This window comes from Salmo salar, chromosome 13 (genome assembly GCF_965601325.2).
Source record: "Salmo salar chromosome 13, fSalSal1, whole genome shotgun sequence".
Classification (NCBI taxonomy): Eukaryota; Metazoa; Chordata; class Actinopteri; order Salmoniformes; family Salmonidae; genus Salmo; species Salmo salar.
The window spans coordinates 98107292-98120729 of record NC_138303.1 but is presented as its reverse complement, the minus strand read 5'-3'; the positions used below and the strand labels follow the sequence as shown (position 1 = coordinate 98120729).

At 43.3% G+C, this 13438-nt stretch overlaps 2 protein-coding genes across 3 annotated transcripts; one reads left to right on the top strand and one right to left on the bottom strand.

The window, feature by feature from the left end:
• Positions 1–3043: 3043 nt before the first annotated feature.
• Positions 3044–8772, top strand: LOC106568294 (translation initiation factor eIF2B subunit alpha). Of its 2 annotated transcripts, none has more exons than XM_014138501.2 (9): positions 3044–3345; positions 3566–3667; positions 3877–4013; positions 4285–4401; positions 4566–4678; positions 4788–4856; positions 4949–5024; positions 5119–5244; positions 8571–8772. In XM_014138501.2, the coding sequence occupies exons 1-9, from the start codon at positions 3333–3335 to the stop codon at positions 8724–8726; spliced, it is 909 nt and encodes a 302-aa protein (XP_013993976.1). In that variant the 5' UTR covers positions 3044–3332; the 3' UTR covers positions 8727–8772. The 2 variants fall into 2 exon arrangements, with proteins under 2 accessions (XP_013993976.1, XP_045548430.1); XM_045692474.2 differs by having other exon boundaries at positions 3068–3345; positions 3541–3667.
• A 7-nt stretch (positions 8773–8779) lies between these two features.
• ddx55 (DEAD (Asp-Glu-Ala-Asp) box polypeptide 55) lies at positions 8780–13323 on the bottom strand. The gene is made up of 13 exons (XM_014138500.3): positions 13168–13323; positions 12984–13034; positions 12753–12839; positions 12534–12625; positions 12335–12397; positions 11740–11889; positions 11363–11552; positions 10873–10955; positions 10508–10639; positions 10220–10427; positions 9962–10130; positions 9541–9839; positions 8780–9292 (listed from the first exon to the last, which is right to left on the bottom strand). The coding sequence occupies exons 1-13, from the start codon at positions 13273–13275 to the stop codon at positions 9101–9103; spliced, it is 1824 nt and encodes a 607-aa protein (XP_013993975.2). The 5' UTR covers positions 13276–13323; the 3' UTR covers positions 8780–9100.
• Positions 13324–13438: the final 115 nt, after the last annotated feature.

Genomic DNA, 13438 nt, shown 5'->3' with positions numbered 1-13438 from the left:
GGCCAACTGATTGTCAGCAGTCATAATAAAGGTTGTGTTCCCCTGCTCAGATGTTGCATGCATCAACCAATGTTTGCGCGCCATGTCATCAACTGTGTCATCGCCTGACCGATTGCTAGAAAATATGTGGTTAACTGATACTTACAATACCTATCCAGATGTAGGATCTGGCATGCGTCAGTAATGCCTGGGTAGAGGAATGCACCCATGATGTGGTTAGCTGATACTAAATTACCTATCCAGGCATTGTAAGATCTGGCATGAATCAGTAACGCTTGGACAGAGGAGCGTGCCCTATGTCATAATTATGTCTAAACCCCACCCATTTCTGCAATTTCTCTTCTTAAAATCTGATTTTAAACCTAACTCTAACCACACTGCTAACCTTATGCCTAACTCTAACCTTAAATGAAGACCAATAAGATACACTACATGTACAAAAGTATGTGGACACCCTTTCAAATTAGTGGATTTGGCTTTTTCAGCCACACCCGTTGCTGACAAGTGTATAAAACAGCCATGCAATCTCCATAGTGACTTTCAACATGACACCGTCATAGGATACCACCTTTCCAACAAGTCAGTTCGTCAGATTTCTGTCCTGCTAGAGCTGCCCCGGTCAACTGTAAGTACTGTTATTGTGCTGAAGCGCGTAACGTGTAAAAATCGTCTGTCCTCGGTTGCAACACTCACTACCGAAATCCAAACTGCCTCTGGAAGCAACGTCAGCTCAAGAACCGTTTGCTAGCTTCATGAAATGGGTTTCCATGGCCGAGCAGCCGCACACAAGCCTAAGATCACCATGCGCAATGTCAAGCGTCGGCTGGAGTGGTGTAAAGTTCACCGCCATTGGACTCTGAAGCAGTGAAAACGGATTCTCTGGCGTGATGAATCACACTTCATCATCTGGCAGTCCGACAGACGAATCTTGGTTTGGCGGATGTCAAAAGAACGCTACCTGCCCCAATGCATAGTGCCAACTGTAAAGTTTGGTGAGAGGAGGAATAATGGTCTGGGGCAGTTTTTTTGTTCCAGTGAAAGGAATTCTTAACACTACAGCATACAATGACATTCTAGACGATTCTGTGCTTTCAACTTTGTGGCAACAGTTTGGGGAAGGCCCTTTCCTGTTTCAGCATGACAATGCCCCCGTGCACAAAGCGAAGTCCATACAGAAATGGTTTGTCGAGATCAGTGTGGAAGAACTTGACTGGCCTGAACAGAGCCCTGACCTCAACCCCATCGAACACCTTTGGGGTGAATTGGAACACCGACTGCGAGCCAGGCGTAAACGGCCAACATCAGTCCCCGACCTCACTAATGCTCTTGTGGCTGAATGGAAGCAAGTCCCCGCAGCAATGTTCCAACATCTAGTGGAGAGCCTTCACAGAAGAGTGGAGGCTGTTGTAGCAGCAAAGGGGGGACCAACTCCATATTAATGCCCATGATTTTGGAAGGAGATGTTCAACGAGCAGGTGTCCACATACTTTGTATCCAATTTTGACTTGATTTAATTTATTTATTTGACTGCATTTACCCCCCCCCCCCCCCCCCCCCCCCAAAAAAGAAATGAAACGCTAATTAGCTGCTACAAATGCCAAGATGATCTGGACTAGACTGCCGAATCGAGGCAAAGGTAAGAGTCTCTTAACTATCTAATGTTAGTTAAATGTAGTAATGAATAAATTGGAAAAATTGACAATTCTGTGAACTGTTTTGTGCAAGTTTTAAATTGACACAATACCTGTTAGCAAAGGTGTCAGCTAGAAATTACATGCAGGAGTTTGCAGGGATTTGTAATTTTGCATGATGTCTACATTGATGCTAATTAGCATTTTCCAATCTGAGAGTAAATAGAGATGAATACAGTGATAAAAGTCACCTTGTCCGAGAGAGATTTACATGGTTATCAAAATGAAACACTGCGTTTATTTTAAGTGATTCTAAAAATCACCTATGGGAAAAAATAATGATGGAATACCAATTGGAACCATTTCCCTGTTTGACCCCTAGTTTTTATTGGTATTATGACATCTCCACCTTGGGGCTCTATGCTATCTGGGTTCCTTGGGACGTACATACCCAATTGAAGTTAACCCTTACCTTAACCATTTTAAATGTTAAGGTTAGGGTGTTATGTAATGCTTGAGGTTATGGTTAAGGTTAAATTAGATTAGATCAGATATTTCTTTATTGTCAGATTTTCCCAGATATTTTCTTTACATTAGGGCCAGGATATTTTCTCCAGAGTGGCGCAGTGGTCTAAGGCACTGCATCTTAGTGCTAAAGGTGTCACTACAGACCCTGGTTCGATTCCAGGCTGTATCACAACCGGCTGTGATTGGGAGTCATGTAGAGCGGCGCACAACTGGCCCAGCGTCGTCCTGGTTAGGGTTTGGCCGGGGTAGGGCCTCATTGTAAATAAGAGTTTGTTCTTAAATGACCATGGGGCTGGGGATCAGAAAAGTCAGGTGCGAGAGAGGCAGGTTGAGGTTTCCAGGGTTAGAGTAGTGCAGAAATTGTTGTATGCTGAGTCAGGGAAGAAAGTAGAGGAAGATGGGTCAAGGGGGAGTGGTGTGAGTAGTAGAACTGTACCAGTACAGAGGGATAGACCAACAAGTGATAAATGTTTCAGCAAGATTGGATTTATAGCAATTGTTATCAATTGTACTGCAGAGGTGGAACGTAAGTCACAGAAAATTGAGGTTGTGGTGGCAGCTGCAGAAAGGTATTTGGGTGTGCGAGACTTGACATCAGAAGAGTTACAGGGTGTGTTAAGTGGTGGTGTCCAATCCCTTCAGGCTGTTGGCCTGAAGTAGGACTCAATATATTTAAATAGTAGGGTGGTGGGTTTTTAGTGAGTGTAGGGTTAGATTGTAAGGTATTTGTTGATCATTTATTATTATTATATATACATTTTAAGCAACCTATAAGGGAGTTATACTCCAATCTAGTAGGTGCCGGTAATGCAACGTGTATTGGATGCCAACTGCCGTTAAACGTAATCGAAGAAGGAGAAGAAGCCTTCAAATAGTTTACGTCATCAGATTGCGACATGATGACAGGTGACTGAAATTGTCAGAAATACGTCTAGAAAAAAGAATTTCGCATGGGTTTATTCTGTGGTTTAACTGACCTCTATTTCTGATACATGTGTTTTTAACGTTTGACTGCACTTTTGCCATCCAGCGAAGAAATAAGAAACCAACTTTCGGCCTCGTAGCTAGTTCCAGTTGCTGCCCAGTGCTGTCACTGACTAATCTTTGACTAAACTTCGAGAATATAGCTAGCTAGCTACCGATAGTTAGAATTCAGATGCAACAGTCCTCGAAATGAACAAAGAAGGTAGTGTGTGTGTGTGTGTGTGTGTGTGTGTGTGTGTGTGTGTGTGTGTGTGTGTGTGTGTGTGTGTGTGTGTGTGTGTGTGTGTGTGTGTGTGTGTGTGTGTGGTGAGTGAGAGAGATAAATGAACAGACAAACATGGCTGTTGTCTTCATTAGTAGAGTACTACTGAGCAGCCTAGTCATTCGTGTGACCCAGGACTGCTCTCCCTCACTCTTGTCAGAGTTGGTGGAGTACTTCAGGACCCAGATGAGGACAGACCCTGACATGGCCTCTGCTGTAGCAGCCATCCGCACCCTGCTAGAGTTCCTCAGACGAGACAAAGGTCTGACCACTCTCCTTTCTGCCTAGTAGTCATACTAATGTCAAAATCATGCCAAGCAAAATAGTGTGTTTTTGTCATACAAGTTTGGTATTTCATACTTTTGTGACTGTTTCCCTGAATTGTTATGGTAGCGCCCATGATCCCCGTAATTCGATCTCTGGATACAATCGGCCCCTCCATGTTACTGTGTTCCCTGCTCCCCTGCTCAGGTGAGACGATCCTGGGTCTGAGGGAGAGCCTGAAGTGGGCCACAGACTGTCTGACTGGGGTGGACTCCTCTGTCGCCGTGTCCTCTGGAGGGGAGCTGTTCCTTCGCTTCATCAGCCTCACATCACTGGAGCATCAGGTTACAGCCATACACAGCCATAGACTACTGCACATACACACACACACTCAGGTATTTTTGCCATGAAATAAAAAAGAAGTTTAAATACTCTCCATTCTATCCCTTCTAATGTTGTCATTCTATTAGAAATACACCACAGATAGACTTCAGCTCATTGGCACTCGTTTATTTTATGAACAGAAAAAATGACTAGGCATGCCCCTATACACCTCACCTCAGAAGAGGTCAGAGTTTTCTGAAGGCCTCACCTCCCCCTCCATGTTTGTCTCAGGACCTGTCGCGCTGTAAGAAGGTGATGGAGGAGAGAGGAGAACTGTTCCTGGAGAAGATCTCTCTCTCCAGAACCAAGGTGGCCAAACTCTGCCACACCTTCATCAAAGACGGGGCGGTGAGTGAGTCATGGGGGCAGACATTTTAGGACAAATTAAGTTTGGCAAATCTGATTTTGATAGACGCCATGTTGGTACCAAAAAATTCCCCAAATATAAAATTCCAAGAATGTTATAAGAAAGATGTATTTTTGAAGAACAAATCTCTTTCTTTCTCCCTCAGAAAATCCTGACCCATTCCTCCTCCAGAGTAGTATTGAGGGTGCTGGAGAAAGCTGCAGCCGAGAAGAAACGCTTCACAGTCTTCGTCACAGAGTCCCAGCCAGACACAGCCGGGTGAGACAACACACACATTTCCAAAGCAAACAAGTTGATGGGGGAACTGAACACGTAAGACACACACACACACACACAGTTCGTGTGACATGTTGTCTGTCCTCTCCAGGAAACAGATGGCTGATGCGCTGAGGAGACTCAATGTTCCTGTGACAGTGGTCCTGGATGCTGCTGTGGGGTAAATACTGACTGTACCAAACACTACCATGGCTTACCTTTCTTAATAAAGGTTAAAGATACATATTCCTTTCTATATCTTTCCACCTACAGTTATGTCCTGGAGAAGGTGGACCTGGTTATTGTAGGAGCAGAAGGAGTCGTTGAGAGTGGAGGCATCATCAACAAGGTGTGTTCTGGGAACAATGAACTCCTAATAATAAAGTCAAACATGTATTGTAGTATGTAGCAGTGTGACAGTGTTGGTTGATATGTCTGTACAGATTGGAACCTATCAGATGGCAGTGTGTTCCAAAGCCCACAACAAGCCCTTCTACGTGGTAGCGGAGAGCTTCAAGTTTGTCCGTCTCTACCCTCTTAACCAGCAGGACGTCCCAGACAGATTTAAGGTGAGAATTAACCATTCAGACCCTACCAGCAATGTATATAGTGCCTTCAGAAAGTATTCACACCCCTTGACTTCTTCCACATTTTGTTGTTACAGCCTGAATTTGAATTTGATTGTTTTGTTTTGTCACTGGCCCACACAATACCCCATAGTGTCAAAATTGAATTATGTTTTCACATTTTTTACAAATTGATTCAAAATTAAAAGCTGAAATGTCTTGAGTCAAAGTATTCAACCCTTTTGTTATGGCAAGTCTAAATATGTTCAGGAGTAAAATGTGCTTAACAAGTCGCATAGTAAGTTGCAGGGACTCACTGTGTGAAATATAATACAATTATTTTTGAATGACTACCTCATCTCTGTACTTCACACATAAAATTATCTGTAATGTCCCTCGGTCGAGCAGTGAATTTCAGACAGATTCAACCACAAAGACCAGGCAGATTTTCCAATGCCTTGCGAAGAAGGGTACCTATTGGTACAGTGGCAAGGAAAAAGTATGTGAACCCTTTTAGAAATACCTGGATTTGTGCATAAATTGGTCATAAAATTTGATCTGATCTTCATCTAGATCACAACAATAGACAGTCTGCTTAAACTAATAACACACAAACAATGATACGTTTTCATGTCTTTATTGAACACATTGTGTAAACATTTACAGTGCAGGGTGGGAAAAGTATGTGAACCCTTGGATTTAATAACTGGTTGACCCTCCTTTGGCAGCAATAACATGAACTAAATGTTTTCGGTAGTTGCGGATCAGACCTGCACGATGGTCAGGAGTAATTTTGGACCATTCCTCTTTACAAAACCGTTTCAGTTCAGCAATATTCTTGGGATGTCTGGTGTGAACAACTCTCTTGAGGTCATGCCACAGCATCTCAATCGGGTTGAGGTCAGGACTGTGACTGGGCCACTCCAGAAGGCGTATTTTGTTCTGTTGAAGCCATTCTGTTGTTGATTTACTTCTGTGTTTTGGGTCATTGTCCTGTTGCGTCACCCAACTTCTGTTGAGCATCAGTTGGCAGACAGATAGCCTAACATTCTCCTGCAAAATGTCTTGATAAACTTGGGAATTCATTTTTCCGACTGATAGCAAGCTGTCCAGGCCCTGAGGCAGCCATGATGCTCCCTCCAACATACTTTACAATTGGGATGAGGTTTTGATGTTGGTGTGCTGTGCCTTTTTTTTCTCCACGCATAGTTTTGTGTTCCTTCAAAATTACTCAACTGTAGTTTCATCTCTCCACAGAATATTTTGCCAGTAGTGCTGTGGAACATCCAGGTGCTCTTTTGCAAACTTCAGAAATGTTTTTTTTTTTTTAGACAGCAGTGGCTTCTTCTGTGGTGTCCTCCCATGAACACCATTCTTGTTTAGTGTTTTACATATCGTAGACTCATCAAAAGAGATGTTAGCATGTTCCACAGATTTCTGTAAGTCTTTAGCTGACACTCTAGGATTCTTCTTAACCTCATTGAGCATTCTGCGCTGTGCTCTTGCAGTCATCTTTGCAGGACGGCCACTCCTAGGGAGAGTAACAACAGTGCTTTCTCCATTTATAGACAATTTGTCTTACCGTGGACTGATGAACATCAAGGCTTTTAAAGATACTTTTGTAACCCTTTCCAGCTTTATGCAAGTCAACAATTCTTAATCTTAGGTCTTCTGAGATCTCTTTTGTTCAAGACATGGTTCACATCAGGCAATGCTTGGGAACAGCAAACTCCATTTTTTTGTGTTTTTATAGGGCAAGGCAGCTCTAACTGACATCTCCAATCTCGTCTCATTGATTGGACTCCAGGTTAGCTGACACCTGACTCCAATTAGCTTTTGGAGAAGTTATTAGCCTAGGGTTTGACATACTTTTTCCAACCTACACTGTGAATGTTTAAATGATGTATTCAACATAGACAACAAAAAGACAATAATGTGTGTGTTATTAGTTTAAGCACACTATGTTTGTCTATCGTTGTGACATAGATGAAGATTCAGATCAAATTTGATGACCAATTTATGCAGAAATCCAGGTAATTCCAAAGGGTTCACATACTTTTTCTTGCCACTGTATATGTGTAAAAAAACATTGAATATCCCTTTGAGCATGGTGTATCAATACACCCAGTCACTACAAAGATACAGGCATCCTTAACTCAGTTGCCAGAGGAAGGAAACCGCTCAGGGATTTCACCATGAGGCCAGTGGTGATTTTAAAACAGTTAAGAGTTTAATGGCTTTGATAGAACTGAGGATGGAGCAACAACATTGTATTTACTCCACAATACTAACCTAATTGACAGAGTGAAAAGAAGGAAGCCTTAACAGAATAAATTCCAAAACATGCATCCTGTTTGCAACAAGGCACTAAAGTAATACTGCAACACATGTGGCAAAGCAATTCACTTTTTGTCCTGAATACAAAGTGTTATGTTTGGGCCAAATCCAATACAACACATTACTGAGTACCATTCTCTATATTTTTAAGTATAGTGGTGGTTGCATCATGTTCTGGGTATGCTTGTAATCGTTAAGGATTGGGGAGTTGTTCAGGCAAAAACATTTACGGAATGGAGCTAAGCACACGCAAAATCCTAGAGGAAAACATGGTTGTCTGCTTTCCACCAGATACAGGGAGATGAATTCCCCTTTCAGCATGACAATAACCTAAAAAACAAGGCTAAATCTAGACTGGAGTTGCTTACCAAAAAGACAATGAATGTAGCTGAGTTAGTTTTGACTTAAATCTACTTGAGAATCTATGGCAAGACCTGAAAATGGTTGTCTAGCAATGATCAACAACCAATTTGACAGAGAGCTTGAAGAATTTAGAAAAGAATGGAGTACACAATCCAGGTGTGGAATGCTTAGAATTACCCAGACTCACAGCTGTAATTGCTGCCAATGGTGCTTCTACAAAGTATTGACTCAGGGGAGTGAATACTTATAAATTCGATATTTATGTATTTAATTTAGTTTTTACTTTGTCATTATGGGGTATTGTGTGTAGATGGGTGAGGGATTATTATTCATTTAATCCATTTTGAATTCAGGCTAACAACAAAATGTGGAGTAGGTAAAGGGGAATGAATACGTTCTGAAGGCACTCACTGTATGTTGTGCCATGGGCTGACTGGAGATACACACATGCAATTCAAAATGATGTGCACATCTCCCATTGACATTCGTGGGTAACTTATGATTATCATGCCAATTTCTCAATTTGGATTTGGCTCCATCTCATGGCGCGTCTCTATTTGAACTGTCTTTCCATTTTCTCTCTAGTCCTCTTCAGTACTGTTTAACCCATCTCCCTCCTCTCTGTGCAGTACAAAGCTGACACCCTGAGGACTGTGTCTGACCTGTCAGAGGAACACCCCATGATCGACTACACCCCTCCCTCCCTCATCACGCTCCTCTTCACAGACCTGGGGGTCCTCACCCCCTCTGCCGTCAGCGATGAACTTATCAAACTTTATTTATAACAGTGCCTTAAAACAAAACGCCTCAATTAAAAAAACTCAAAAGGGACACTGACTGGTATCAGTTTATCTTTATAGATTGTTAATTACAAAATATGACGATGCACATACCTTTACACTGTATACATAACATTCCTGAAAGGCAATGTATCTCTGTGGTTCATAACAGAGTAATGGATGTAAAACAGTTAGTTCAATGGGTGGTCCTGACCTGCTCATTAGTGTAACAGGCAGTATTTCCCCTATGGTTGTTCTGTAGGCGGGGCATAAAGGCCCCCCTAAAATATAACGTTCTGTTTTTTTCATGGTAAACAGGGCTAGGTGGGACAGCCTGACCTGCTGCTAGAACATTGGGGGAAAACACTGACAGGTGTGTTTCATTCGTCCTTCTCTCCAGCTGAGCTGGGTGGATCCTCTGAGAGGCATGCTGCTGTCTTCCTCTGGCTCTTCGGTCCTGCTGTCACCTGTTTCTCAAAGTCCTCCTCGCTGATCTGTCCCTTCTTCAATCTCTTCAGGAGACGAGTGTCTTTCAACAGCTCCTTCATGTCCTCATCGTCCATTTCCGAGCCCTGAAGAGAACAAAGGGTTAATTAAGTCATCTGATGTTCTACTTTTTTCTGCATATGGGCCCCGCTCCCATGTTTAAAGATGTTCTGAAAGCATTTTAGGGCCCATTCCCTGGATCCAGATTAAACCTAGTCCTGGACTAAAAATGTAAGTCAATGGGAAATCTCCATTTGAAGGTGCATTTTAGATCAGGACTATACTTAATCTGGGTCAGGAAAACCTCCCCTTAATTCTCTAGAAGACTAAATACCCCATCCCGGTTCCTCTTGGCAGCAGTCTTCCTCCTGCGGTCCTTCCTGTTCTTCTGTTTGGACCAGGCTTTGTTCTTATCATTGTGTCTCTTGGGGGCAGCAGCCCTTTCCTCCCTCTTCTCCTTCAGCTCAATCAGCAGCTTCTGCCTCAGCTTCTCCCGCTGCTTGTCCTTGTAGCGGATGTTGTCTGTGTCTATGGTCGTTTCTATGAAGTCAGGGAAGTTCTTCCCTTTCAGCTCGGGCATCCTGGGCATGCGGAGGAGGGCGAAGCCACGGGCCAGCGCAACAAAGTCCAGATCTGACCAATGACAGGAGGAGGATGACGTCAAACATAATTCTCCTCAGACCATAGCATAAACAAACAACACCATCATACTTGAGGGTCTGTACACAGGGAAGTTAAAAGGAATTTCTTCTCACCTTTGACCCTGAAAATGAGGCTGCACTCGTGTTTGGCGTAGGCCTGTACGGTGGAGACGAATGCCCTCATGCCCCTGTCGAACATGGCTCGGTCTGCCAGAGCCAGGGCCTTCACCTTGGGCAGAACATCCACCACGTCACTCACTGGGGCCATCTGCTCCAGAGGACACTATCAGGAGACAGGGAGGGGCAGCTTGGTTTTAAATGCAGAGAGCATGGAAGGCAGGCAAGATGGAGAGGGAAACACACAGGGCATACCTTCTGGTTGATGGACAGGAAGGTGACGTAAGATTCCTCCATGGGGAGCAGGAAGACCATGGCGTTGCCTTGGTTACCAATGCGCGCAGTCCGTCCACACCGGTGCACAAAGGCACTGGCACAACTAGGGGGGTCGTACTGCAATACCCAGTGGACTTCTGGGATATCAATGCCTCTGGCCATGACGTCAGTACACACCAGGATACCACTGAAACACAACGTTACATTTCAATGCAAAGATCAAACCCATGTTCTCCTCAGCTGAGCTAACAACAAGGGGTAAAATACCTCTTTAGGCTCCTAAACTCTGAGAAGATCTTGTTGCGTTTGTGTGTCATCTTGCCGTGGATGCAGTGGATGGTGACGCTCTTAATCAGGGCCTCCAAGGCTCGGCCAAAGTACTCTACACACGCACATGTACTGAGCGAGAGAAACAACACATTAACACACAGCTCTGACAGTGTAGTCCTCACACGCACTGAGGGAGAGAAACACACACAGCTCTGACAGTGTAGTCGTCACACGCACTGAGGGAGAGAAACAACAAAGTCTGCAGTGTTGATGAATATAGTCAGCGATTAAGTAGAATACTAGAGGTAGCTGTAGTCATGGTGAGACACTAATATGGAGGGCTGTGTAGCCAGGATACATACCTGAAGAACACCAGCTGTTTCTCATGTTTGTGTTGTCTAAGAAACGCTACCAGACTGTTAAACTTGTCCTCCGCTCTGCAGATCTGACAAACAAGAAATGACAGAAAACAAAAAGTGATCAGTCATGGTTTGTCTTTTTTCCCGTGTTTGTGTCTCCACTTACAGATGGTTTATAGTCCTTGAGTAATTTTATGGCACGGGCTGGCACAGACAGCAAAACAGATAAAGATGAGAATGTGTCTTGGAAGAATGTCTCAGACAGAGAATGTTCCGGTCATCCCGTTTTGTGCACAAACTGTATTTTGATTTGAACCTTTCTTTGACTATGCAGCACTACTAGTTATTGTTTATGGTCCTCTCATGATAAATAATTACTTTCGGGGTTTACATGTAGTTACATTTATTAAAATACAGTCGTGGTCCACTTTTTCCTTTGAATCCAGCATTTCCAAACCTGAACAACCCAAATCCCCAACAGTGTGTTACTCACTGTGTAGTAGTTGCAGAGCCTGGCTGGTGTTTTCTGGGTGCAGCTGGCGGCCACGCCCTTCTCCTTCACTGTGATGCGTACAGGGTTCCTGAGACCAGCTCTCACCAGCTTTTCCAGCTCCTGAGTCTGAGTGGCTGAAAACAGACCTGTACGACGCTGCTTAGGGAGGTACCCCAGGATAACATTCAGACTGGAGAGAGAGAAAGGGAGGGAGTCAGGTACTTAAAGTGTACTGTGCTGTTGTACCTGACATCAAAGCCAATGTCCAACAGCCTGGTGATTGTACTGTACTGAATCATATAGTATTGGACATGTCCTTAATATCCAATAGTGTACTGTATTGCATAGTTGTAGTCTATTGTATTGCACTATAGTACCTGGCCTCAAAGCCCATATCCAGCAGGCGGTCAGCCTCATCCAGGACCAGGACCTCCAGAAACTTGACTGACAAGGCCAGGTCCAGACCGTCTGCCTTCCTCCTGAACATGTCCTCCAGACGCCCCGGGGTGGCAATCAATATGTTGGCCCTGGAAAAGACAACTCATTGATTAGAATAATTATCAGTTAGGGAATCCAGTCTCACTTTAAACCAAGTACAATGTATAAAGGCTTTATATAGCATACATAAAGGATTCATAAGCACTACATAAATGCTTCACAAATCACCTATAAGTGTGTGTCACTCTATAAAGGGTGACATAACCATTCCTAATGTAGGGTGAATTGCCACCAAATGTGACATAACGCTTAATGTTTATACATAAGCTTATAGATTGTGAAGCGTTTATATAGCGCTTATGAAGCATTTATGTATGCTATGTAAGGCCTTGAAGTTGTACTTAATTTAAAGTGGGTCTGGAAAGCCTTTTGTACCTTTACAGGCTTGCTGTATGGCATCAGATCTGGACATAAAAACACATGGCACAAAAAAGCTCCCATCTTTGTGTGAGATCAGAGGAAGAGCATATTTACCCCTGTTCCTTAAACTTCTCCACATCCTCAATGGGGTTGCTCCCTCCGATCAACAGAATCTGTCTGAAAGAGGAAGAGTTCAGGTCATAACAGGATTACAATAAGAGTCTTGGAACAATTAACATTTTAGATCTGGAACAGAGCTTGCTGAACTGTGTTCGTGTCTCTGGTTTTATCTCTCCGCTGGCTGTCCCCCTACCTGAACTGAGGGAACTTCTGGAGGAACTGGCCCATCACCTCACTGATCTGCAGGGCCAGCTCTCTGGTCGGCGTGACGATCAGAGCACCAACCTGTGAAACATAACGTCTCACAGTTTAATACTGTATATCAAAAGTCAAAATGAGTCACAACCATACACATATACTCAAACGGCAACCATTGCAATAAGTCTAAGAAACTGAATAACCCAAACCTTACCTGCATTTTCTTCAATTTGTCCTCTCGCTTTATAAGTATCTCTATGATGGGAATCACGAAGGCCAGTGTCTTTCCACTGCCAGTCACCTGCAACAGCAACGAGAAGATGTGTTGCTTAGACCTTTCTCCCTCCAATTGTAAGCTACCTATGCAATCTGGTTCTGGAGAAATGCAGTACCCAAAACATCCGAGTTATATGGTAAACAATAATGTGTGTCAAGTCATACTTACAGCCTCGGCAGCCACATCTTTATTTCGCATAAACAGTGGAATACAGGCAGACTGGAATATAAAAATATTGAAATTATTATTGTGGAGGTTGAATTAGAGGAGCTAACGTTAGTTAACTAGCTTGTTAGCATAGCTAGCTATGGCATGTGAGTGAAATAAACGAAAACTAAAGAAATGTTAATACCTGAACTGGTGTCATATGTGTAAATCCAAGCTCACTGAGAGTTTGCGTAATACCGTCGTTAAGTTTAACGGGTAAACTATCCCATTTTCCTTCAGTTGTGTTGTCCATGTTGGAAATGCAGCCACAATCCACGCTGTACCGACTTCCTGTACATCGATGTTTACAGTCCGCCTGGAAATCGGAAGCACTGTACATATTGTACCGCCAGCGCCAGTTCATTATTCTAAATAATTTCCGTGCTCTTTAGACCACAATATTTGTAAAATATATA